The sequence below is a fragment of the Anopheles coustani genome, chromosome 2 (assembly GCF_943734705.1).
Source record: "Anopheles coustani chromosome 2, idAnoCousDA_361_x.2, whole genome shotgun sequence".
Classification (NCBI taxonomy): Eukaryota; Metazoa; Arthropoda; class Insecta; order Diptera; family Culicidae; genus Anopheles; species Anopheles coustani.
The window spans coordinates 23,626,015-23,650,417 of record NC_071289.1 but is presented as its reverse complement, the minus strand read 5'-3'; the positions used below and the strand labels follow the sequence as shown (position 1 = coordinate 23,650,417).

The 24,403-nt window shown below is 45.4% G+C and overlaps 8 protein-coding genes across 10 annotated transcripts; 4 read left to right on the top strand and 4 right to left on the bottom strand.

The window, feature by feature from the left end:
- Window positions 1-76: 76 nt before the first annotated feature.
- LOC131265853 (zinc finger protein 420-like) lies at window positions 77-2,594 on the top strand. Its single transcript, XM_058268186.1, has 2 exons — window positions 77-172; window positions 236-2,594. Exon 2 carries the CDS (start codon window positions 348-350, stop codon window positions 2,469-2,471), a length of 2,124 nt encoding a protein of 707 aa, XP_058124169.1. The 5' UTR covers window positions 77-172; window positions 236-347; the 3' UTR covers window positions 2,472-2,594.
- Window positions 2,595-3,605: 1,011 nt separating this feature from the next.
- Window positions 3,606-5,891, bottom strand: LOC131265854 (zinc finger protein 260-like). Of its 2 annotated transcripts, none has more exons than XM_058268187.1 (2): window positions 5,731-5,891; window positions 3,606-5,656 (listed from the first exon to the last, which is right to left on the bottom strand). In XM_058268187.1, exons 1-2 carry the CDS (start codon window positions 5,821-5,823, stop codon window positions 3,824-3,826), a joined length of 1,926 nt encoding a protein of 641 aa, XP_058124170.1. In that variant the 5' UTR covers window positions 5,824-5,891; the 3' UTR covers window positions 3,606-3,823. The 2 variants fall into 2 exon arrangements, with proteins under 2 accessions (XP_058124170.1, XP_058124171.1); XM_058268188.1 differs by lacking the exon at window positions 5,731-5,891 and having other exon boundaries at window positions 3,606-5,430; window positions 5,573-5,653.
- Window positions 5,892-6,428: 537 nt separating this feature from the next.
- LOC131265857 (piggyBac transposable element-derived protein 4) lies at window positions 6,429-8,078 on the bottom strand. Of its 2 annotated transcripts, none has more exons than XM_058268191.1 (2): window positions 7,869-8,078; window positions 6,429-7,755 (listed from the first exon to the last, which is right to left on the bottom strand). In XM_058268191.1, the coding sequence occupies exon 2, from the start codon at window positions 7,722-7,724 to the stop codon at window positions 6,471-6,473; it is 1,254 nt and encodes a 417-aa protein (XP_058124174.1). In that variant the 5' UTR covers window positions 7,725-7,755; window positions 7,869-8,078; the 3' UTR covers window positions 6,429-6,470. The 2 variants fall into 2 exon arrangements, with proteins under 2 accessions (XP_058124174.1, XP_058124175.1); XM_058268192.1 differs by having other exon boundaries at window positions 7,246-7,309; window positions 7,381-8,078.
- A 929-nt stretch (window positions 8,079-9,007) lies between these two features.
- Window positions 9,008-10,737, top strand: LOC131265856 (zinc finger protein 660-like). The gene has a single exon (XM_058268190.1). The coding sequence runs from the start codon at window positions 9,051-9,053 to the stop codon at window positions 10,674-10,676; it is 1,626 nt and encodes a 541-aa protein (XP_058124173.1). The 5' UTR covers window positions 9,008-9,050; the 3' UTR covers window positions 10,677-10,737.
- A 191-nt stretch (window positions 10,738-10,928) lies between these two features.
- On the bottom strand, window positions 10,929-13,399 carry LOC131262734 (neuralized-like protein 2). The gene is made up of 2 exons (XM_058264799.1): window positions 12,687-13,399; window positions 10,929-12,619 (listed from the first exon to the last, which is right to left on the bottom strand). The coding sequence occupies exons 1-2, from the start codon at window positions 12,895-12,897 to the stop codon at window positions 12,081-12,083; spliced, it is 750 nt and encodes a 249-aa protein (XP_058120782.1). The 5' UTR covers window positions 12,898-13,399; the 3' UTR covers window positions 10,929-12,080.
- A 919-nt stretch (window positions 13,400-14,318) lies between these two features.
- LOC131267718 (uncharacterized) lies at window positions 14,319-19,342 on the bottom strand. The gene is made up of 6 exons (XM_058270659.1): window positions 18,627-19,342; window positions 16,499-18,547; window positions 16,121-16,415; window positions 15,724-16,051; window positions 15,504-15,652; window positions 14,319-15,263 (listed from the first exon to the last, which is right to left on the bottom strand). Exons 1-6 carry the CDS (start codon window positions 19,249-19,251, stop codon window positions 14,912-14,914), a joined length of 3,798 nt encoding a protein of 1,265 aa, XP_058126642.1. The 5' UTR covers window positions 19,252-19,342; the 3' UTR covers window positions 14,319-14,911.
- A 592-nt stretch (window positions 19,343-19,934) lies between these two features.
- On the top strand, window positions 19,935-21,691 carry LOC131267673 (tubulin gamma-1 chain-like). Its single transcript, XM_058270604.1, has 3 exons — window positions 19,935-20,114; window positions 20,200-20,402; window positions 20,467-21,691. The coding sequence occupies exons 1-3, from the start codon at window positions 20,066-20,068 to the stop codon at window positions 21,595-21,597; spliced, it is 1,383 nt and encodes a 460-aa protein (XP_058126587.1). The 5' UTR covers window positions 19,935-20,065; the 3' UTR covers window positions 21,598-21,691.
- Window positions 21,692-22,357: 666 nt separating this feature from the next.
- LOC131267675 (tubulin gamma-1 chain-like) lies at window positions 22,358-24,387 on the top strand. The gene is made up of 3 exons (XM_058270605.1): window positions 22,358-22,512; window positions 22,625-22,827; window positions 22,903-24,387. The coding sequence occupies exons 1-3, from the start codon at window positions 22,464-22,466 to the stop codon at window positions 24,031-24,033; spliced, it is 1,383 nt and encodes a 460-aa protein (XP_058126588.1). The 5' UTR covers window positions 22,358-22,463; the 3' UTR covers window positions 24,034-24,387.
- The last annotated feature ends 16 nt before the right edge of the window (window positions 24,388-24,403 follow it).

Here is a 24,403-nt window from a genome sequence, read left to right as displayed (position 1 = left end):
ACACAGCTGTCAAAATCCCTTCATCCCAAGTGGTACCACTTCCATTCCCCTTTCAGCGCTTGTTTATTCGATTCCGGACAACATAAACTCAACATTCGTTGGACAATTGGAACGAGTCACCCGACAACAATCATCCCCGGGGCGGTTCATTCTTATCTGTTTTCCTGCAAGGGTAAGAAATTCGTCGCATCAATGAAATCACGGACGTGCAGTGTTTTTTTTCTTAACCCCTCAGTCACTCTTCAAGCAGTTGTCCAGTAAAGATCGTAAGCAAGGAGGCGGGCTCAGCCAAACCTTACGCGTTTGCCGTTTTCGGCTGTTGTGTGCATGGTTGTTTGGATCGCACGATGGACATCCTAATCGAGCCAGATTGCTACAAGGTGTGTCGTATTTGCATGGAAAGCTGCGAGGATGATTTCGTATGCGTATACGACGAGTTCGAGGATGTGATACTCTGCGAGGTGATCCAGGAGTGTGCCCACGTGGAGATTCGCAAGAACGATGCACTCCCCCGGAACGTTTGTCGAAGCTGTGCACAGTATATGCTAATCGCTTACCACACCATTCAGAAGTGCCGTGAATCGGACGTGACTCTACGATCCATTTTCAAGCATGAGCTTAATCTACACTGCGGTACTAAGATGGGGACCGACGCTGGGCCGAGATGTCCCATGGTCCTGCAGCCGGAAGATATGGATCCGTCAGACTATGAATTTCTGCTGTCCGACGCGTACGACGACATGTTGCTTGAGAATGGTGCTAGAATATTGCTGGAAGAACACAATCGCTGCAATTTCACGCCACCGATCGATAAGAACAATCAGTGCTCGGAGGAAAACAACTTGCCCGGAGAACATCTGGCACCAGATCAACAGGAATATCAGCAGGGAACGGAGCAAGCATATAGGGAACCGGAAATGATACTAGAACAACAACCGCTGGAATCATTGCACATGACTTACGCGGCTCGTACACACGAAGAACCAAAGTTCGCGACAAATTTGTTGAGAGCCGAAAAAACGTACGAATCTAGTGAAACTAATGACGATGAACCCGCATGTGTGCCCCAAGAGCAAAAACAATGTTGCGGCTGTAAGAAGCTCTTCGACAACGAACAAAGGCTTCGTGAACATTCGCAGGCCGTGCACCTCCCGGCGGCGCCGCCCACCACCACTGATTGCCCCAAGACCGAAGGGGAACAGCTTCGGTGCGGAGTATGCTACCGAAAGTTCAGTACGCTGAGCTTGCTGAAGGAACACCAACGGTCGGTTAACCGGAAGTACACTTGTGCGCAGTGTGGCAAGCGCTTCATGACCCAGACCAATCTCGACATACACAGCAAGTGCCACAAGAACAAGGAAACGTACAAATGTTGCGGTTGCCGTATGGACTTCGAGCAGGAACTGGACCTTCTGCTCCACTCGCAAGAGGTCCACCGACCCGAGCGGACCGTTAACTCGGAAAAGGCGTTCGAATGCGAAACGTGCTACCGCCGGTATCCAACGCGAAAGTCCCTGGCAACGCACAAACGTATGATACGTCAGTTTCAGTGCCAACTTTGTGGGGCGATTTTTATGAAGCAGCTCTTTCTTACGCTTCACCTCGAGCGGGTACACCACGGGGAGGTGGTAATGGAGCAGCAAAGTCGCCGATGCTGTGGCGGTTGTCGCGAGGTGTTCGTCAATGCTGCTGCACTGCGGGAGCATGCGCTGCAGGTGCACAAACCGACGGACGGTTCCACCGGATCATCCGGCACGGACGATGGTAAACCGTTCGAGTGTGACGTCTGCCGGAAACGGTTCTCCTCGATGTTCTTTCTGCTGCAGCACCAACAAAAGGTGTTCCGGGAAAAGTGCTACCCGTGCTCGATTTGCGGCCGCACGTTCGGGCGGGCCCACGACCTCTCCAACCACGAGACGACCCATTCGAACGAGATGCCCTTCGAGTGTGGCGTTTGTGGGCGGCGGTTCAAGAACAAGCTGTATCTCAAAAATCACCGTAAACTGCACACGAACAGCACGAAGGACCACGTGTGCGACGAGTGTGGTAAGTGCTTCCGCACGAAAGAATTGCTCAAGACGCACCTGATCAGCCACTCGCAAGAGCGCAAACATTCCTGCACCGTCTGCACGGCTACCTTCAAGCGGTTGCAGTGCCTGAAGATTCATATGCGCATCCATACGCGCGAGAAAGCGTTCGAGTGTCCAATCTGCCGGAAGCGGTACGTGCAGTCGTCCGATCTGAAGCGCCACATGTTGATACATAATCCGGGCGACGAGGGGAAACCGTTCCAGTGCGAGTACTGCCTTCGGCGGTACCCGCGCAAGGACTACCTCAAAGTGCACATCCGCAAACAGCATCCGCACAAGCCGGAGACCTTGAACATCGTGGGGACGTTCGAGGCAGTCGCTGCCGGGCTCGACGGGATCGAACCGATGCCGATTGCGGTGGAAGACTTTATGGTTTGCTGATTGAACTAGCCGACGCTACATATACCTCAGGATTTCGAAGCTGTACAACGAAATCCCAATTGAAACGAGCCACGGGATATGTGTGTTCAGTAGAATAAATGTCATTTGAATTTGTTTACTAAAAACCGTTTGTTGTTTTACACGGCATTGCCGAATGTGCTTCCTCTTATCAAACAACGGCTCGTGGCATGTAGATGCATTCCATAGGATGAAGAGAAGGTTTGTTGCTGTCCAGTAATTTACCTTCACACTAGGTCAAGATGGATGATGAAATCGACTCAAGGGAAACCGAAACGCTTAATACCACTTATCGCGCGTGCCAGTCATGCACGATACGCTTATCTTTCGTGGCAAAGTCGTTGTCGCTTGTTTGTCTCGCTTGTGTTCAATTTCTAACTCGCAGCTAGAAACTCACCGAAGTGGATCGCTTTTTTTATTTACATATTACGTCCATCGGACAGTGCCTGTCTACATAGACAGCTTAAATCTAGATAGATAAAATTATAACACACGGTGGCGTAGAATATATGTAGAATGAGACATATTAAAGTCGAAAGGGTCTGCTACGTCGTTGAATGCAAGGATCGTAACATTCAGGGGATCAGAATGTCCTAAACTGGTACGGTTAAATTGTGTTGAGATCACTTGTCGTGGCCTAACAGATCTGGATGAAACTGATAGAGTAATCTGTCCTAATAAATTGGTCGCGTCATTGCTGTGGTTGAGCAAACTGGTAACGAATAGTCTTTGGACCGACATGTGACGCTAAAACACCTGCTGTAATCCCAATAGTAGGCACTTAACATTGTACGACAGTAGAGAATCCGCCACCCTCCAATGGAATAACGATACAACTAAATTTAAACAAATTGTTGACATGTCTTGGTCATGTCTGCCCGTTAAGGGCTTACGAGACTTGTTTCCCTGTTGTACGTGGATAGTCAGTCCTCTCGTACAGGGGAGGGTCCGGTCTCAGTTGGAATTCGAACCCACGCCGTCGAGGATGTGAGCCCCGGCGCTCATGGGCCGATTTTCTAACCAAATTGTTTCACAAGCGTTGGATACTCCTTTAATGACAACACAAGGTTTCATGTTGTTTCAACAAAGTTGTTTTATTAAGTTTTCAATCAAAATATATGGCCACCGATATTTCGATGCGATTTTTTTACCTATCCTTACTCATGCCGATAGTAGGGTTATATGATATAACAAATTATAGTTAGTTGGTAAAATTTCTTTTTTTTTAAGTATCAATTTTCATTATTTAGAACAAACGTATGTCTCTGTGACTCTGTTTTTGGTCTACAAAGTTTACCTTCTACCTCCTGTCCCTCTTGCTTGAGCTCATTGTTTCAGATGCTCTCATCAACCTGCGGTTGATGTTGTTGCAACTGTTTGAACTGCTGTTGTACACAACGTGTACTCGCCACATGGACACCAGTGGTTTGATCCTGTTGGGACCGGTGCTTCGCGAATGCCGATGACGTTCGAAACCGTCGACCGCAAAGATCACACATGTACAGTTTTGCACCCGTGTGCACCCGCTCGTGGACGGTCAAGTGCGAGCTATGGGTAAAACTTTTCTCGCAGTACCTACACTGTAGGTTGCGCACCCCGTCGTGCATGTTCATGTGTTCCTTCAGCTTATGGCGGTAGCCGAAGCGTTTTCCACATTTCCCACACTCGTGTGGTCTTAAGCCACGGTGAACCAGATCGATGTGCTGTCGTAGATTCGTCGTGTTTGAGAACTTCCGAGGACAATGCTGACACTCAAACGCCTTATAGTGAGTGCGATAGTGCATCCACATCAACTGCAACGAGGAGGCCACGTAGGTGCAGCCCGGTTCAGCGCAACCCTTCGGATACTCGCCCGCATCCTGCAACGAGGCAGGCAGCACATCTTGCAGCTCCCAGTAACGCTCATCCTCCGGAAAGTGCTCCTTCATATGGCGTCTCCAATCGGTGAAATTTGCATATTTCCCGGGACACTGGATGCACCGGTACACCTCGCTATGCTGACGGTGCCTTCGTTGATGCAGTTTTAGGCTCCACTCTTGATTGAATCCACGCGTACAGTCCGGGCATTTGAAGACGGGTTGACTCAAGTGAATCTTCTCGTGCCGTTTCAGCTCAGTTGAGGTTTCAAATACCTTCGCGCACGTGGTACATTTGTATCGCCCCATCTGCTTATTCCGGTGGCCGTTCATGTGCTTCAAATATTTACGGTTCACCTCAAAATTCATCCCGCACAAATTGCAAGTGTAGGACCGGAGCTCGGAATGCCTTTTTTTGTTGTGCTCATACCAGCTGGTATAACTTCGAAATCGCAACGGACACCGGTTACATACTAATTTGTAACGATGCGTTTCAAGATGATTGTTTAGGGAAATGATGGTACGTATTTCGATCGGATGTTCCGCCGTGCTGCATTTATCACAACGATAGGGCAGTATTTTCTCGTGGTCGTACAGGTGACTTTGTAGTTCCGTTACGGTTGCAAACACCGTATCACAGATAAAGCATTTGTTAGGAATCCTATCGATCTTTTCCGTTGGCACTTTCATGTTGGATGCGGATTTAGCACTACGTGTTTCACGACCAAGCCTGCTTTGACAAGCTTCTTTGGTATCTTCATCAACTATTCTAGATTCCGATTTGTTAGTTGATTCATAATGCAGCATTCCGTTACTTGATTTTTCAATACCACCAACCTGTTTGTCTTCACGTACTTGTTGCACAAAGGGCAAAAGGTGTTCCTGTTGATAATGCACCTCATTCGTCTTCGTTGGTGCACACACTATTTCGAGTTCTTCAACAGCTTCAATCTGAATTTCTACCAGCCTCTCTTTTGGTAGCATACTCATAGGTTCCTCGATTAAATCCTTATATCCACCGCCCAGATCCTCGTGCAGCGGCTGAGCCGGTTGATTATCGTCAATCTCATCCATTACGTAGTAGGCTGGATCGCTCTCATCAGCATTTTCTTTGGGAGATAAATCAATACCACCAAATGGTTCACCGCTTTCCTTAGGTTCGGCCAACAGTGGCTCCAGCACACCACCTTCGTGGAGGTTCTGGAGTGACCTTTCTGCCTTCATTACCTGTTCATAAAATTGAACACACTGCTCTAGCCGCGTACAGCACTCTTCACACACATTCCGAGGAAACCAGGTGGCACAATCTATCTACGAATAAAGAACAAGTAAAATTAAACGAAGGCACGTTGAAAAACAAGCGGAAGAAAGGTAAAGCAACTTACCTCGAGACCAAAAATGTTCTTTACCAGTAACACCTGATCTTCTACGTCCACAGTAGGTTCCGTCCATCGGAGACAGAAGCGACAAACATGCATCGTTGTTGTGGGACGATTTCGGGATACGAATCGACGAAGTTACCGAAGAGTGTACGATGTTGTGATCAGTTTGCGTTGATATTGATGTTGATGTTTTGTTCGTGAAGTGAATTTAAATAACCAAATCGATAGAAGTAATGGCATTTGTCTATCATCTGTTTGACACATAGGTGACCAATTTCAAGCGCACAGGCGAGAATAATTCTTAAGAACAAATTGTTGAATGAAAACAATAGAAGTATTTTGCTAAAATTTAGACAGGATAAAATAAATTATTGTTTCAAAACGAACCACAATACTTTTTGTATTTACAATTGATGGATATCACCTGTTAAGGAAACTTAATCCTTGGTTGCAACAGTACTGTCATCATGAACCAAGTTTGAATTGACCCTGTTTTAAGTACACATTTTGTCGTTAGAATTGTTTGTAAACATTAATTTGTTTCCTTTTTGTAATTTACGTAAACACTTTGCGAGCGTATAATTATGGTTATGCCACGGCGATTATACGGCGTTATCTTTCACTTGCGTTCGTCTTCCAGCCCCATTATGCACTGAAATCTCATCTCACTGAATTCACATTTGCGTTATTCGAATTATCATATAAACTTGAAATTCATTGCTTATTCTAATAGGAGAAAAGGTTTATTTATTTCTTTTATTTGATGATTTGTTCAAAGCAATATGAAAATTCTCGAAGCATTTATATGCATGCAACGGTACATTACACGCTTTACAGATGTATCGTGTCTCCTTGCGCAACCCTTCTTCATAACAAACTTTACATTTTCTGGTTGGCCGTTCCTTTCCTGGTGTCACAATTTTTTCTAGAGCATGGTTTTCTTTTGTCTCTTGTGGCTTAGTTTTAGGCACCTTTTGAGCCGGCAAGGCGTCGGCAGCTATCCATGCTCTTGCTACTTCTAGTAGGAACTGCCTGTAGCGCATTTTACTTTTTCCTTCACTATGGGAACGACAAAGTACGAAGGCGTTGAATAAAGCACAGTTGATCAGAAAGAATGTCATTTTTTTGTACCATTTACCAGTTTTTCTAAAAACGTGGCAGTTGGCCAGGTACCGCCCGGTACGATCGTCTCCCGCCAAATATTTGCTATGGTCCAACACGCACGTTGGTTTGGAAGCTGCGCTTGAGAAGACTCTCTTTTTATTTCTCGTTGGTTTCATCGACGCATCATGAACAGTTGATATCATGTTTATCAATCTCTTATTTTTCCACGCAAGTACCATGATGGGACCATTCCTTACATAGGCAATTTCTCCCCTTTGAAGAGCTGTCGACTTATCTTTTATAACCGTTGGTATGCCACGATTTGCCCGAATGATCCCACAAACTAGAGTCTGATTTTCATATAGCATGTTTGCCATGGCAACGCTGTTGTAGTAGTTATCCTGATAAACATGGTGCCAACGACCGAAATATGGCTGGATAACTGATGTGATGCTTTCAATCGATGGTTTTCCGGAGCCTGCATATACTTCCATGTTAAGAATATATCCAGTCTCACTCTCGCTAAGCATTCTTAACAAAACTCCATACCTTGTTGTTTTGGCGGGATTGTGTTTTCTGAAGCGAAGATTTCCTGTCGAGGGAACGATAGCTTCGTTCATCGATAATTGTTGTTTCGGTGCATAAATTGACTGAAATTTCGGGATGAAATGATCCATTAGCGGTTTTACTATCCACAGTTCCTTGTTAGCACCATCCATGCTTTGCGTATCATCCGCGATATGAAAGAACCGAAGTATTTGCTCAAATCTGTTTCTGGTCATGGTTTGTGGAAAGATAGGTGTTTCAATCAAGGCGTCCGTCGTCCAATATTCTCTCCAGTGTGATTTTTTTATTTGCCCCATCAGCAGCAACAATCCAAGAAACTTTTTCATATCGTTTACGGTGACATCTTCGAATACCGGACTTTTGGAAGCAGTTTTATAAGATGCCGATTGAAGTTTGTGATTAATGTTGGTGTGAGTTGCGAGTAGTTTAAAAAACGAATCATCAAACAGTAGTTCCGCATATTTGCTTACAGTCGCAGTAGAACTCAGCTCGATGGTTGGACCGGAAACCTTTGCGAATTCTACCAAAGTTTGTGGCTGGTCTCGTTCAGCCCATTCTTCTGCCTCGCCAGGTTCTACTTTAACTCGCTTAATTTGTATAGTGTCGCATTCTTCTTCTTCCGAATCACTCGAAACAGATGATATACTTTCTTCTTCAGAATCACTAGAACCCATCGAGTAGTCGCATCTACGTCTGGCCATTGCAAAGAATCCGCTTGCACTAAAACATTTTTTAGGCATTTCCACGCTTCTCCGAAGCCGAAAATGGATTTGACGTTTCGTAAAGTCGTCGATTCTGCAAGAGTATGCGTGCGTTAGTCGGGTCACACACACGCTTGTTTGTCAATTCGTCAACAAAGCGTTAATTCTATTGGTTTCTTAAAAATAAGAACAAATTTTCGTTAAAGTGTGATGTATTTTCGGGTAGGACATTCGTACATAATACAGATGTAGTGGGAAGTAAATACCAACCAAAGGTTTGTGGTTTATTCTGAGCTGGCTAAACGTAGCATCATTTTCCAACAATAAACTGAATTGATTTTTCTACTTTCCAACAAAACAGCATATAACATGATTGAAATACAACCAACTACCCTCCCGGGGGTTGTTATCCTGGACACAAGAAATGGAGCCGATAGGAACATTACGATAGACCTCAGTGCAATGTATTGCAGGCTTTGCTTGGAGCGCGCTGAAGAAATGCAGCGACTGGACGAGGTACTGTGCGGTCCGGTAACCATACGGGAAGCGATCGAAACTACGGTCGGTATAACTGCCGAAATCGGTAGCATCGTGCCTACGAATGTGTGTTCGATCTGTACGTTTAAACTTAAATTCGCCCTTACCTTTCGGATGGGATGTTTAGAATCCGACCGGGAGATGCAACAAGCGCTCGCCGAGTTTAACTTTCCTCACTATGAGGCTTTGATAGGTGAGGAAGATTGCGAACTGGCAAGCACATTTACCGACGTACTAAAGAGGTTAAAAATGGCTCCTATGGATCATGAAAATGCAACGATCGGTTCGGGGTACGATGTCTTGGAACCGGAACCTGTCAACGTAGTCATGGAACACTGTGATGAGAATGACATCATAGAAGAATGCTTAGATACTGAAGGTTATAATTTTAAACCACAGCCCGTGGAAGATTCAATGCAAAACAATCCTAGTGACGATTCGCAATATGCCAATAATCCCGAAGCTCCAAGAACTCCCGAAAATAATCCTATAGACGATTCCATCGCAGTTGGTTTAACCTATACTGATCCTAATGAAATCAACGACAAAAGTAATACTAGTTGCAAGAACACAGCTAGTTATCACGATCAGCTGGCTACGAATATTTACAATATTTTGGACGAAAAAACTGTAACGCCTCTAGATGAAAATAGGAGTGAGAAGAATCTCCAACCTATAAAGGCAAAGAATAGAAAAGAGTACACGCACTATGGCAAGAGCAAAAAAATGGTCAAATCGCAGAGTAATGGCAGAAGTAAAAAGGATTACAGTGCTCACACAACTAATGATACGCAATCGAACACCGTGGAGGATCTAGAATTGGTTGCGCATACGTGCTACTATTGTTCTGAGTCCTTTGAAACCGGAAGAGACCTCGACGTTCACCTATCGACGCACATAAAACTCCTTCCATTTACGTGTTCCGATTGCCATACGGCCGAATATCCGATGGTGTGCACTACGCTCATCTCGATGAACCGCCATCTCCAGAGTCACTTCTATCCATACCGCTGTCCGAACTGTCCGAAACGTTTTCTGAAGCAACGATCGGCTTACATTCACGTCACTCAAGAGCATACGGCAGAAACAAATCCGGAAGGTCACAAATGTGAACGCTGTGGTGCAACTTTCAAGCGTTCGCATCTTCTACAGCGCCATCAGCGGACACACGAAGCGGAAGATTCGGGACGGTTTCGGTGTGAGTACTGTAACCGGGCTTTCGGTACTGGAACGTGCCTGCGGAGACACCTGCGCATCCATACGGGAGAAAAACCATACGCTTGCGAGTTCTGTGACATGCGGTTCAACCACGAGCACAACTTTACCAACCACAAACGGCTCCATCTGGGGGAGCGCATACACTCGTGCGAGGTGTGCCAAAGATCGTACACGACCGGTACCGCCTTGCGTATCCACATGGCCGACCACTTTCCAGACGATCCACGCTACGGTCGGCGACAGAACCAAAGGTCATCTCCAAAGAAACACTATCCGGAAACGTTGCGTGCCTTTTCTCTCGACGGGGTCACGATAACGCATACGGCAGATGGCCAGCGGCAGTACCAATGTGCCATGGAAGCAGACTGCCAGTATGCGACGATTGATTATCATAGAATTATCTACCACCGCCAGTGGCACTCCAAACAATTCGAGTGCGATCGCTGTGGCAAGCAATTCACGGTAAGGGCCAAGCTTTCCGCTCATATCAAAACGGTGCACGAAAACCAGCGTACCGAACAGCCCCGGAATCATCTATGCTCCCACTGTGGGAAAGCGTTTTCCACGCCGCACAGACTGCGGCAGCACATGGATGTGCACCTCGGGAACAAACATTACCAGTGTCGGCACTGTGGGAAAGAGTTTGTGCAAAAGTCGAATTGGAAGGTTCATCAGCGCGTCCACACTAAGGAGAAGCCATTCTCCTGCAGCTTGTGCATGAAGTTATTCGCCACTGTGAGCGGGTTACGGTTGCATTTTAGGCGGCATAAGGAATCCGATGGTGGAGCACCGAATGACGATGGATCGCCAACCGATCTATAGCTGATACGACGCTAGAAATTATTGAAACGATAGATTAACTAAGTGCTTTGTTGAAACATAACAACCCCACGGTTTTTAAAAAACAACACAAATGAATTTTTCATATTTATTTTTTTAAATTTGTTTTTGTTTTACGTAAACCTATTGAAATGGTAGAGTTGATAGCAAAAGCAAATATGATAGCGGATAGCAGCAATTTTGTAGTTATATTTTCTTTCCAAATGCAATTGGATAATAAAATCATATTATCAATCATACTAGACGCTACATTTATTATTACAGTTTTTGTTTTGTTTCATGACCATCTAAAAGAGATATCGATACACAAAATCCAACAATTTGGATAATTATACGTTTGCATGTGTGTGCTTTCATTAAATACCTATTCACAGGAGTTGAATGTTTACATCCAGTTTAAAGGGGTTTTCCATTTTTTCATTCCCAAACCAACATTCACATTATGACCCTACGATCTTCTGCCAATTGACTCTCTACAGCAAAAGTGTGGCGATGCAGTGGGGAGAAAAACTCTCTTCCAAATAACCATTGGTTGCCTCCACTCAATTTTTACCCTGCAATCATATCTGCCGGCAGCAAATCAATATTATCACCGGTGACTTTTCCCGCTAATAACGCTACCGAGTAGTTAACTCCAAAGAGACTGGTTTTATGAAGTGCAGGCGAACGCAAAACTGCAAAAGATACTGAATAAAACTGCATACAAGCATCTTGGATCCGATACAGTTGGGGGCTTGAGGGGAGTGAGAAAAACACTTACGGGGTAAAGTACTATCCTATCCTGCTATGTCATTCATATGGTCCGTATGCTGTTTGACGGTTATCAATCCGATGTATTCTCACTCTGTTTCAATCTAGTTTGGCCTGACTGGAATTTGAAATACAGATTAATTTGGATCGAAGCTGCCGTGAAATTTAAGAGGTAAGATTTAAAAAGGACAAAGCTTTCAAGAAGTTTAATAAGAGCGATTATTTTACATATCCACCATACACCATCCGAGGTTTAGAACCTGCTAAACGGCGAATTAAAACTATTTATCAGACAAGAAGATTTTTGATTCTTTTTAAAACTAATTGGGGTCATACCTGATACTATCGAATATGATAGTGTGCAAAGTGGGGAATATACGATAGGAATCTGAGCGTATCTTAGCAACTTGAGATTCGCATTGCATTGTTACCTCTCATGGATTGATGAGGCTTTGTCCACAAAACCGTCCAAACCGACTGCACATAGCACAATCGTATTGTATCCGTCTGTTCGTCTGGCTCATCGATTGGGGAGTGTTTTGTTGACTGACGGAGGACAGTAGGTAGTGCGGGTGTTGGGGAGGTAACACTTTATAATGCCTATTTTAATGATAAACGTACTTTATACCCGGAAACCTACTGCAAGAGATACGTTTTCAAACTCTCCGGTAGCGGCAGGTCTGGAATGGAGGACTTTTTTACCCGTGCCAGTATCGCGTCCCGACACGCACCTTGCAGCGTCGAAATGCCGTAGAGCTGGATGATCTTTACCTGCTTGGTCGTACCGTACACATCGACCACCACGTGTAGCGCACCCTTGGTGTACGGGATGTCGTGTGTGCACGGACCTTGATCCTCCCCGTTGATGATGAAGTGCATGTTGGCCTTGTCTGCTTCGTGTTCACTCGGCACAAAGATGACGCCGATGCGGGAGTTGGTGTCGGTTGGCAATATGTCCTCGCTGGCACCGTCGTGCGACACGGGCTTGAGTCGACTGCGGGGGAAAGCGCCCCTTGAGGTCTTTACGTTCGGCCCGTTGCCGAGGATGTTGGTTTTCAACACCGAGTTGCCGACGTTACGTGTTATCGGGAACACCCAGCTCGAGCCGAGATTGGCCAGATCGGGCAGCGCGTACTGAAGCGTGGAGGCCGGTTTGATCTCCAGCTGCGTCAGTCCTGAAATGGTAGCCAAAATCAGCACATTAATCGTACAGCGGCATTTTTGATGATGCACCTTTCTTACCCAATCGCATGTGGCCACTCCAGCCGCGCTCATTTTTTTCAATCTCTAACAGGAAAATTTCTCCCGGTTGCAAAGGTTTCTCGCTGAAGGTGAGCGCATTGCCGAAGCTCGCCTTTCGGTAGGCGACCGTGTTCTCGTTGAATAATATTATGTTCTGACCGTGGTACGGATGGAAGCGGGACAACATTTTGCGAGGATAAACCACCGTCATGCTGCTTCCGTCACGTGCAGAAGTTTGTAGTCCGCGCAACGACCGGCTGTGTTCCCTCTTTACCCAAGTGGAGGCTCACGGTTCGCTCTACGGTAGTGCGCAAAAATCGAAACGACGATTGCAATGCGAAATTCGTTTGGCAAAACTGATCTTTAGGAGTGTTTTTCGTTTTCTCACTCCAAAATCACTCAAACGTATCCGTTTTGTTGCGTTTCGTTCCGCTACTCTACACTCCGTATCGGGCGTTCGATTGCAAGGTTTTTGCGTTGTATGGTTGCCTACACAACTGCTGACCACCGATTGATTTTACATGTGTTTACGCTTCGTCGCGAATCACATCTTCCTGCTAGTTCTGTTCCCCCTGACGCACAGAAAGAACACGTAGCGTCGCGTGGTTTGAATTTAGCTCGACGAAAGCTTTTAATGCAGTTTTCCACTAGCGCGACACATTTTTCATCAAGCAATTTGCACGGTGCAGCTAAATTTCACTGACTCTGTTCAATGCATCGTACAGACGAACATCAACAAAAACATTCCACTTCAAAACGTATGCAATTTATGCCTAGAGTGGTGTGTTCGAATTCAAACCCAGGTAGATGGAGTGATTCCTGTAACTGAATCGTGCAACTAGTTCCGATTCATGTAGATAAGCAAAGTGTTTTGCGAATCGTAACAACTTTAACCATATACCTGTAATTTTTCGTCGTATTAAATCGCATGGAATTTAATTTAACAGTGAAATCGTTCCATTTTTATACTCTGCTAATTAGATCGAAATCAAAGATAAGATTGAAAAATTTTACTGCTTGTTGTTTTTAGCTTTACTTTGCTTGTACTGAATGGTACATAAGTTCAGTCATTTTGTAGCGTTGTTCAGGTGGAATGTGCACCTGAACTCGACCACACAATTTATTTGATTAGATTACAGATTGTTATACATGTTTACCCATTTAATAAATCCTCACGATTATCGTTCAAACTTTTCAGGGCATGCATTATCTTCGGACTAATTGGCTCAGTAAAGAACATTTTAAAATAGTCGTCTATTGAAAAGTGTATAACATGAGACTTTTGTGAGTTATTTAACGTATTCGATCGTATCGTATTTACCTTATTTGTATGATAGCAAAGGGCCTCACCACCTCTACGGCGTGGGTTCGAATCCCAACCGAGACCGGACCCTCCCCTGTACGAGAGGACTGACTATCCACGTACAACAGGGAAACAAGTCTCGTAAGCCCATAATGGGCAGGCATGACCAAGAGGTCCTTACGCCAAGAAGAAGTATGTTAGCAAAATATTCTTGAATACGTTTATTTCTTCACTTGCCTGTTGTGTGTAGTTATACACATAATTTATTAACATTTTTATTAATAAGGCATACTTACATAAGAAGCATTTACACAAGAACAAGATATGGGTGAGATCTTAAAATACATCTTTATTATTTTTTGCTAGAAGAAGGGAACCAGTATCAGGTCTTAACAGTGCTGATCTTTTTTTTCTTGCCTGTTTGCTGCCAAGCCAGATGAAGTTTTGACAAACAGGAAGGTCAGAGATGCTATCCCAAAAGCTATGTTACACTTTTTACATTAATCAGTTTAAGCCAATTTTCGGTTCTCATGCAGCGTTGCAAAATGGCACGGTCATTTCTAATGCCATTTTGGGGCCATGGTACCCCTACATCACACGATGCGAGTGAAATTCTATGTCACACTTAAAGCACAACGAATGCACGAATGCCTAAAGCAGAATGAACAGGAAAATAAATACTATGTGAGCGATTTCCTATTTTAAACTGTTATCACCCGTTTACGAAAAAGAAGTGAGAGAAAGGAACATTCTAGGCGAAGGATTGATGAACGAAAATTTGCTCAAAATGGATAAAAACGTAAAGATGATATGAAAAATGATTTCTCCTTTATAGTTCAACGGACAATCCAAATTATGTGCAACACTGCACTATCTTCTTTGATCAATTGAAAATGAAGTAAAGGAATGATGTCCCCCTTGTCTACCCCCTATCTTTAGTGCGCTCCATTATGTACTCATCGATCGTTTTAGTGGTCAATTGTTGGTCACTGAGAAAAACCAGATCACGGCCGCCGTTCCAGTTCGACCCGTTCAGTATGCGTTCTCGGGGTCGGTACAATTCGTTGCTGCCGTTACTTCGTAGCCGGTTGCAAATGTTCATTGCACCGGGATCCACTCGCTGCAGTTCCTTCTCTAATCGCTGATGGTTCGTCCAGCAAGCGGAAGGATCGGTTAGGCTCACCAACAAGAGCTCACCACTGTCGAACGTTACGCAGAGCCGCGGGGTGCAGTTATCCTCATCCAGATTTGACACCGGACTCGAACTGATAATACTAGAAGAATCAAATGTTTTTATTTATTTGATAATGGATATTTAGTGAAATAAAAGAAATTGATGGCAAATTAGTTGGTGCCATATGGTGATTTGGCAGAAGGCTTATTTGAGTAAAACACTAAACCGCTCGACAAACAATCTTTTTCGAGAATTGGAATTCATCAAAGATTGCCAAATGTGGGACACTTTCTGTATAAACTTTTGCTTTTAAAACTGATGCTTGGTGCAAAATAATTACCTCATCGATGCTAGAGCAATTTCATAACCGTGAGCGATGTACCACGACGGTTTTGCCAGATTGACCGCTACCACCTTGACCAGTTTGCGATGATTGCCAGCCGGTTCCGGTGCGTGCTGCAGCTGTAGCATAATGAGGGTGCTTTCGTTCTACGGGAGGAAAAACAGATTACATAAAGTAAGAAATCAGCTCGCTCGTCTGCACCTTGCTTGTTACGTACCGCTTCAATGTGCAAATATGCGCCCATGACCAGCCCAATCGGTATCTTCAGATCGACTGTACGCAGAAGGTACCCACTTTCGAAGCACCAAATGTGCACCGTCGACTGTCCCAGACCAAGCAGTTTCCGGTCGTTCATGCACCGGAGGCTAGTTAGACGCTGCTTAACACCGACAAACTCACGAATGCAGCCCAACGAATCAAGATCCTGCGTCAGACTGTATTTACACAAACCGGTGCGCGATTCCATGTCGGTGGCGTGCTCATGCCAACACACAATAAAATCACGTGTCTTCGGCAGTGGTACTAGCCGGATGTCTTCGAGTGCACTACATTCGAAGGGATGGAAAGAAAATAATTAATAGCCCACGAAATTCTCATTCGAGACAAACGCCTACCTTTTAACCGTATCAAGCTGGTATGATTTCATGCGCACGAGCTCTTCTATGCCTTCAGCACACTCGACCTCATCGGGTTCAGTAGAATCGGCCCCCGTGCCAGCATCGACGTTTACGTAAACCTTCGTCGGTATCGTGCCGGGCATGTCAAGAAAATATGCGTTCACATAAATCGAAGCAAGCGGGCAGGCACGCGATTTATCGTCGGCCAAATCCCTTGCCCTCGGTTCTAGGTAGACGGGATCGGAATGGTTGTAGACGATCCGGTTAGCGTTGTGGGGGTCCACCTCGGTGTCTGTAAAGCAAAGAAGACAGATTTGTAATCCCCTACACTTCACTTACAACGTACGAAAAATCAATTCCCGGCCTGAAACTTACCACGAGTCAAGCGTTGAATTTGTCCTACTCGCTGCCAATCTTGTTTCACGCCCAACAGCACGCTTAACCGTGAGTACTTCCAGAAGCTGATGCGCTCCTTTTGCACCGCGATCAGCAGCTCGTCGATAAGGAAGACGTGAAGTATTTCTCCATCGGTGCGTACCAGCGGATTGCGCAAACGTTTTCCCTCGTTCACGGCCGCTGGCGGGAGAAGTGACTCCTTCCGACCGATCATCACATCCACCGTTTGACATTCCTTCGATTGCGTACCGACGTGGTTCGGTTGCCGCATCTCTGCACTGGTCGAACTGCTGACGGCACTGTCCACCGAGCAGCGCCCCTTGCCGGATTTATTGTCGACATCGGACGATGGTATCGAGGGGATCGCTGCCGATGCGCTGCGTCGTAACATACGCCGTTGACGCTCATCGCACTTCAGCAAAATGTCGTCCGAGACCGACATGGATCGTACGGTTGTGGCCAAATGAGGCTTCTTTTCCTTACCCTGCATCGGAGTTTGTTCCGATCCGTCCACCTTTCGACCATGTGACGTGCTTGCTGTCCTAGGTTTGGGCTTCGCGAGTGTGCTTAGAATATTGTTCCTGTATCGTATCACCTTACCGTTGCGCAGCGAACTAGCGAGAACGAGCCGCCGGGCACCCCGTAGACCGGTACTAGCAATCACTGACGGATGCGCTTTGTTCTTCGGTGGTTTCTTGCGCTTCTCCTTTCCGCTTTTCTTTGTTCGATTCGCTCGGAAGGGTTTAAGGCGGTTTGAATTTGAGTGAGCAGACACGTCCAGCTGCTTGTTGTCAATGGCGTCCGAAGCGTGGTCTCCAAACGTTCGACTCGGACAAACGAGCGCCTTTTCATCCGTTCGAAAGTATGGACTGATCTTGAGATAGTTCAGAAACTTGTCACGCTCGTCGTTGCTACGGTTAAGAAGGTGCGCGTACGGTTTTACGCCCGGCATCTCTGCACCAGCCAACGACAGTCCGCTGTCGGAAGATTCACGGTGGTCGGAGGGAACGGACCAGTCAGTCAGTTCTCGGCAGCGCGTAGGGAGTTTATGGTAATTTTTCCGCAACAGAATCATACTCGTGCCGTCCAACGCCTCTAGTGCCCGAGGAGGCTTATCAATTTCAGGATTTATCTGACTTTTCCGAAAATCCAAACAACTGGCACCGTCACCTTGCGCTTCCGTCGCAGCACCCTCTTCGATCGTACGGCGCTTTTTTCGTACTCCTTTTTCACATGGACCCGCGTCTGCCTCCAGATTGTCCGAATCGTCATCGCTAGAGATGCGCACGGTGTCGTGTAGGGGGCGCTTGGCGCACGTTGAGCTGGTCGTTTCGATGGCGGCCTTCGTTGGGATCGAGTGCAGCAAATCGTCGGCCGTCACGCGCCACTGATCAATGCGGTCCTGTTGCGACATTGGTGGCATCGTTTGGTTGATCTTCAACAGCAACAGATCGAACTCGTTTAGCGGCTTTTGCTCGTCCGCACCTATCCGGACATTCTGCCGACGGCCAACACTACTAAAGTTAGATGTATGTTTCAAGCAACCGAAGCTGGACACATCACCGTACGAGTTGTCCATCGAACTGACTTCGTCGCTTGCGTTGTCCTTCTTGGCATCGGACGTTTCATCAGGCAAACTTGCCACGGCCGGTATTTTCTGCGTCGCATCAAGCTTGCCCACGTATACTACTTTCATATTGCTGGACGAGGAGGAGGAAGATAAGTTCTCTACGGAATCAGTATCGGGAACGGTTTTGTCGACATCAACAACATCCATCTGCTCCTCAGTAGGCTGCTGTTCGATTAGGTCGATGGTTGTTGATGTTTTCAACACTTCATCACGTTTGGTGCATGTCGTATCTAGAACAATATCACACTCTTCACAATCGGAGAAAGTGCTCGTTATTTTCGAGGGCGATGAATCCGGTTCCAGATCGATCGTAAGTATTTTGCTAGGAGATGTAGGTAGCTTATGAAACGATCGTCTCAGAAAATTTGGCCGTGGGGTAAAAGTACGACCTGTGGTTACTGCAAATGAGTTCAAACAATTATATCGAAATTAGTATCATATTTTCGTTTCAGATAGTGCAACTGACGGTAAACTTACTCATACTCGGTCCGGCTCGGTCGTTTTGGAGGCTATCTTCCGATAGTAACCCATTATCGGACAGCGAAAAGCGATCACGAATATCTTCCAAACGAATGACGGGAACCCTTAATCGGACTGAGTCAAGCTTCAAACGCTCACTACTGGATGTGCTAGGTGTTGTCGGTGTTTTGTTGTATGAGCGATTGACTATAATCCCACTGGCTGAAGATGTTCTTGGGCTGCTTGTACTAGACTCGCCTTGGCTTGCTGGAGATCGAAAAGTGGCCGTGGGCCACATCATTGGTGCCCGCTCGGGTGACATGTGGATGGACTTCCGCCTATACACGGATAATCTTCCTTCCGATGCTGGCGAATCGGTAGTTGAGGTGGCAATGGAGCGGGCTGGACTTTGATAGCATCGTCGCTCGAACAGTGATGCTCGTTTCTCGATGCCGCCCTTAGCGCAGCCAGTGTTATCATTTATATCTCGGTCCTTTTTATGTACCACTTCGTCCTCAGTGTCGCTGACCAGATCGATTACTTCGCCGTTGGTGCTAGTAGCGTTCGAGGGTTTTGGCATCATTGATCTCCGCCCGATACTAATGTCCCCTTCGGCACGGTCGCGCAAGTCGACCGAGAACATGCTTAATCAGTATTGTAACCGTGTGCAATAAGGGATTTTCAATGTAAAACAACTCACAGCTTCACTTTCCGATAAAGTAATAAAAATAAAACAACCTTTGATGAGGACGTTCTTCAGACACAAAAACAAGCGTACCTAAAAGTGCTATGCCTGAAAATATACTTATCGTTCGTAAAGGTATCGAAGGGGCAAAAACAGATAGGGATGTCAGGGCTACATCACCCCCTACGGATGCTTGGGAATACAATATCGCGTCGAATGCTTCACGGTAGAGAACATTTTTCCCACCATTTATACTTATTATACTAAAATAGTCATATAGATCCGACTTCATTATAGAATGTACTTATAATTTGTACATCAGTATTTAATAGGATTTTTTTTTGATTTAAGAAGTTGCTAGACACATGGTCAAACAAAAACACTACTAAGGGGTTTATGATTTTTAATTAAATTAATTTAATCTATTCTACGACACATGAATGCGGTTACAGTTAATTTCAATTAAACTATAGTTCTGTATGTATACAGATAGGAAAATATAAAGTTAACCCTTTTCCTGCACGGTTTCTTTCTGTATCGTGTACAGCCCTGTTATTATCCGTTTATAAAACGATAACTTTTGCAAGCGATAGAATTTGAAAGATTCCTTCGAGGCATCGTAGTAAACAATAATCATTCGTTTAGCCTATTTTCCCAAACAGTGACCTGATCAAACCGGCAAGTGGTACAGTGGTATTCGTTGTGAATTCTTACGATTTCCTTAAAAAAGTACGTGTTGCGAGACATAAGAAATCACATTGCTTTGTGGACGATGCCTCGCGGTATCATTACTCTTCAGCTGGGGCAATGCGGGAATCAGAGTAAGAACTGGAAATTTGTTCTAATAATTTAATCATAGTTTTGCTAACGTACATTTCTTGGTTATTCACATTGTTCTCTTTGCAGTCGGATTTGAGTTCTGGAAGCGGCTCTGTCTGGAACACGGCATTTCACCGTCCGGGATATTGCAGGAATTTGCAACAGATGGTATCGACCGCAAGGATGTGTTTTTCTATCAAGCGGATGATGACCACTACATTCCACGGTCGGTTTTGTTGGACTTGGAACCGCGTGTGATTAATAATATTATGACATCACCGTACGCAAAGGTAACGATCAATGGCCCCGTACAAAGAAATATCTTTCTATTGCTCTGCTTTTTCTTCATCGTAGCTCTACAACCCAGAGAATGTATACCTATCGAAGGACGGTGGTGGTGCCGGTAACAATTGGGCTTCCGGTTTCTCTCAGGGCGAAAAACTGCACGAGGAAGTGTTCGATATTATTGACCGCGAAGCAGATGGTACCGAAAGCCTCGAGGGTTTCGTTCTTTGCCATTCCATCGCCGGTGGAACTGGGTCCGGAATGGGTTCATACATTATGGAGCGTCTTTCTGACCACTTCCCGAAGAAGCTGATCCAAACGTACAGCGTATTCCCGAACCAGGACGAAATCAGTGATGTTGTGGTTCAGCCATACAACAGTCTCCTTACGCTCCGCCGTTTAACCAGTTGTGCCGATTGCGTGGTTGTCCTGGACAATACCGCCCTGAATCGCATCGCAACCGATTGGCTTCATTTGGATAACCCGAGCTTTTCTCAAATCAACACGCTAGTATCGACCATCATGTCCGTCAGCACGACAACTCTTCGTTATCCTTCCTACATGCATAACAATCTGATCGAGCTGATTGCCCCCTTGATTCCCACGTCCCAGCTGCACTTTCTCATGACCGGTTACACGCCTCTGACGACGGAATCGGATTTGCAGGCGGTTCAGAAAACGACCGTGCTCGATGTGATGCGTCGTTTGCTTCAGCCAAAGAACATGATGGTGTCGACGGGTCCGGACAAAACTAACCACCATAGGTATATTTCCATATTAAATATCATCCAGGGCGAGGTGAATCCATCCCAAGTGCATCAATCGATTCAGCGGATTCGGGAGCGCAAACTGGCGCAGTTTATCCCGTGGGGCCCGGCCAGCATTCAGGTGGCCCTGTCGCGTAGTAGCCCCTACGTACAGAGCAGCCACCGTGTTTCGGGATTGATGTTGGCCAACCACACCAGTATTTGCTCTCTTTTCGAGCGAGCCCTCGGCCAGTACGATAAGCTACGGAAGCGGGGCGCCTTCTTGGACCAGTTTCGTAAAGAGGACAAATTTAAGGATGACCTGAGCGAACTGGACGAATCGCGCGACGTGGTTGAAGCGCTTGTGCAAGAGTACGAGATGGCCACGAAGGAGAACTATCTCAGCTGGCACGCGAGCCGTACGGCCGAAAACGACGACCGTATGAACCACTAAAATTCGCCAAGTCAACTGAGATCATAAGTGTGTTTTTAGCATCATCTTTTAAAATCGCTGCCGCTTTGAATGCAGAACAAAATAGCACAACTCTCAGCAAATACGGATGGTCTCTCTGTAGTTAAGGATGTGTGTTTAATTGATCAGGAATCTCTAGGAGTACGGTGAAGTTATCTATTGGATGGATATTTCCGATGTGTTGTGGCATCCGAAAGAAAAAGAGATATAGAAAACCACTGATTTATTGCAAAGAATAATTGAACTTATTAAGAGCGGAGTATATTTTTATGATAATAAAATATGTAAATAGAGGCAAGTTTTTCTATTGTTAGTATAACCGACCGAGTTCGCCAATTTTCTTTAATTCGAAGCATTGTTGATACAGCGGGCGGCTATTGAAGCAAATAGAATTATCGCGTTATTACACCACAGCTTGCATAAACTCATAATAATAGCAGCTTGTAAAGCAGATGATGAAAGTTTAATTTATTGTTTGAAGGCAAATTTTAGTGTGCCTGTCACGAAAAAGCGTTAAATAAAGGTTATATTTAAGTATTTAATTTTTTTACAATCTCACGCTGGCATCTTCGTTGAAAAGTTCATATCGGAACGTTTTCTGAAATTGACTCTCTTTCTCTACTGGTTGTTTGTTCTCTTCTACTTGCCGTTTACAAAACGATAACTTCTTGTTGGGGTTTGATAGATTGCGACGGAATCCGCAGTAAACAATAATCATTCGTTTAGCGTCCTTTCCAAACAACAGTGACCGGCATTTGGTGTAGTGGAATTTTGTGTGTGAATTATCTCGATTTGTTGTGCAAAGAATATTTCAAGAAACAAAAGAAATCCCTTTGCTTGTTGCAACGATGCCTCGCGGTATCATTACATTACAGCTGGGCCAATGCGGCAATCAGAGTAAGAACTGGGATTTTTTTCTGAACCGCAATATGTGAATGCAATGTGTAATTTGCTCCTATTTTTCCTGAGTTACATTAAATGTTTTTTTTTTAATCTTTTCGCTTCATAGTTGGATTTGAGTTCTGGAAGAGGCTCTGTCTGGAACATGGCATTTCACCGTCCGGAATGTTGCAAGAATTTGCGACAGATGGTATCGACCGGAAGGATGTGTTCTTCTATCAAGCGGATGATGATCACTATATTCCTCGGGCGGTTCTGCTGGACTTGGAACCGCGTGTGATTCATTCTATTATGTCTTCGCAATACGCAAAGGTACCTATACAAATAATGTTCTAATGGAAAGACACTTCTTTATACTTTGATCCTGCTAATCTCTTTCCTCTTTAGTTGTACAACCCAGAGAATGTATACCTATCGAAGGACGGTGGTGGTGCCGGTAACAATTGGGCTTCCGGTTTCTCTCAGGGCGAAAAACTGCACGAGGAAGTGTTCGACATTATTGACCGCGAAGCAGATGGTACCGAAAGTCTCGAGGGTTTCGTTCTTTGCCATTCGATTGCTGGTGGAACTGGGTCTGGAATGGGTTCATACATTATGGAGCGTCTCTCTGATCACTTTCCGAAGAAGCTGATCCAAACGTACAGCGTATTCCCGAACCAGGACGAAATCAGTGATGTTGTGGTTCAACCATACAACAGTCTCCTTACGCTCCGCCGTTTAACCAGTTGTGCCGATTGTGTGGTTGTCCTGGACAATACCGCCCTGAATCGCATTGCCACTGATTGGTTGCGTTTGGAGAATCCAAGCTTTGCTCAGATTAACACGCTGGTATCGACCATCATGTCCGTCAGCACGACAACTCTTCGTTATCCATCGTACATGAACAATAGTCTAATTGAGCTGATTGCCCCGTTGATTCCCACGTCCCAGCTGCACTTTCTCATGACCGGTTACACGCCTCTGACGACGGAATCGGATTTGCAGGCGGTTCAGAAAACGACCGTGCTCGATGTGATGCGCCGTTTGCTTCAGCCAAAGAACATGATGGTGTCGACGGGTCCGGACAAAACTAACCACCATAGGTATATTTCCATATTAAATATCATCCAGGGCGAGGTGAATCCGTCCCAAGTGCATCAATCGATTCAGCGGATTCGGGAGCGCAAACTGGCGCAGTTTATCCCGTGGGGCCCGGCCAGCATTCAGGTGGCCCTGTCGCGTAGTAGCCCCTACGTGCAGAGTAGCCACCGTGTTTCGGGATTGATGTTGGCCAACCACACCAGTATTTGCTCTCTTTTCGAGCGAGCCCTCGGCCAGTACGATAAGCTGCGGAAGCGGGGCGCCTTCTTGGACCAGTTTCGTAAAGAGGACAAATTTAAGGATGACCTGAGCGAACTGGACGAATCGCGCGACGTGGTTGAAGCGCTTGTGCAAGAGTACGAGATGGCCACGAAGGAGAACTATCTCAGCTGGCACGCGAGCCGTACGGCCGAAAACGACGACCGTATGAATAAGTAAACGTTTCCCAGCCAGCTGTGATCGTTGTAGTGCTATTAGCTTCACCTATTTTTATTTTACTCTTTCAATGCGATGGTTACAAATGGCGCATCACTTTTATTTCAAAACTGAAAAAGAATGGCACAGCCGCTAGGGACCCAGTACGGAATCTTATTCAGGAATCTCTAGCAACTCATACAGTAGATATGGATATTCGATTAATTGTGCCAATTGAAAGAGAAGATATGTTGGATAATCAATGTTGTTGCGAGTGATTATTATTCATTATATCCCAGAATGGAACCCTCTAAGATAGGAGTATTTTTTTAAACAAACATATCCGAGTTTCTTTGAGGAAATGAAAAATGAAAAAAATCCTATAGGCGTAAGA

Excerpts from the sequence above, each read along its gene's own strand:
- LOC131265856 (XM_058268190.1), top strand. The coding sequence starts at position 9,051 with ATGCAAAACAATCCTAGTGACGATTCGCAATATGCCAATAATCCCGAA.
- LOC131267675 (XM_058270605.1), top strand. The coding sequence starts at position 22,464 with ATGCCTCGCGGTATCATTACATTACAGCTGGGCCAATGCGGCAATCAG. Across the intron at positions 22,513-22,624 it reads GGGCCAATGCGGCAATCAGA|TTGGATTTGAGTTCTGGAAG; the intron begins GTAAGAACTGGG and ends TTCGCTTCATAG. Across the intron at positions 22,828-22,902 it reads TGTCTTCGCAATACGCAAAG|TTGTACAACCCAGAGAATGT; the intron begins GTACCTATACAA and ends TTTCCTCTTTAG.
- LOC131265853 (XM_058268186.1), top strand. The coding sequence starts at position 348 with ATGGACATCCTAATCGAGCCAGATTGCTACAAGGTGTGTCGTATTTGC.
- LOC131265854 (XM_058268187.1), bottom strand. The coding sequence starts at position 5,823 with ATGCATGTTTGTCGCTTCTGTCTCCGATGGACGGAACCTACTGTGGAC. Across the intron at positions 5,657-5,730 it reads AGAACATTTTTGGTCTCGAG|ATAGATTGTGCCACCTGGTT; the intron begins GTAAGTTGCTTT and ends CTTTATTCGTAG.
- LOC131265857 (XM_058268191.1), bottom strand. The coding sequence starts at position 7,724 with ATGAAAAAGTTTCTTGGATTGTTGCTGCTGATGGGGCAAATAAAAAAA.
- LOC131267718 (XM_058270659.1), bottom strand. The coding sequence starts at position 19,251 with ATGTTCTCGGTCGACTTGCGCGACCGTGCCGAAGGGGACATTAGTATC. Across the intron at positions 16,052-16,120 it reads CAGCTTGATACGGTTAAAAG|TGCACTCGAAGACATCCGGC; the intron begins GTAGGCGTTTGT and ends CTTCGAATGTAG. Across the intron at positions 15,653-15,723 it reads CATATTTGCACATTGAAGCG|AACGAAAGCACCCTCATTAT; the intron begins GTACGTAACAAG and ends TTCCTCCCGTAG.
- LOC131267673 (XM_058270604.1), top strand. The coding sequence starts at position 20,066 with ATGCCTCGCGGTATCATTACTCTTCAGCTGGGGCAATGCGGGAATCAG. Across the intron at positions 20,115-20,199 it reads GGGGCAATGCGGGAATCAGA|TCGGATTTGAGTTCTGGAAG; the intron begins GTAAGAACTGGA and ends TTCTCTTTGCAG. Across the intron at positions 20,403-20,466 it reads TGACATCACCGTACGCAAAG|CTCTACAACCCAGAGAATGT; the intron begins GTAACGATCAAT and ends TCTTCATCGTAG.
- LOC131262734 (XM_058264799.1), bottom strand. The coding sequence starts at position 12,897 with ATGACGGTGGTTTATCCTCGCAAAATGTTGTCCCGCTTCCATCCGTAC. Across the intron at positions 12,620-12,686 it reads GAGTGGCCACATGCGATTGG|GACTGACGCAGCTGGAGATC; the intron begins GTAAGAAAGGTG and ends CTACCATTTCAG.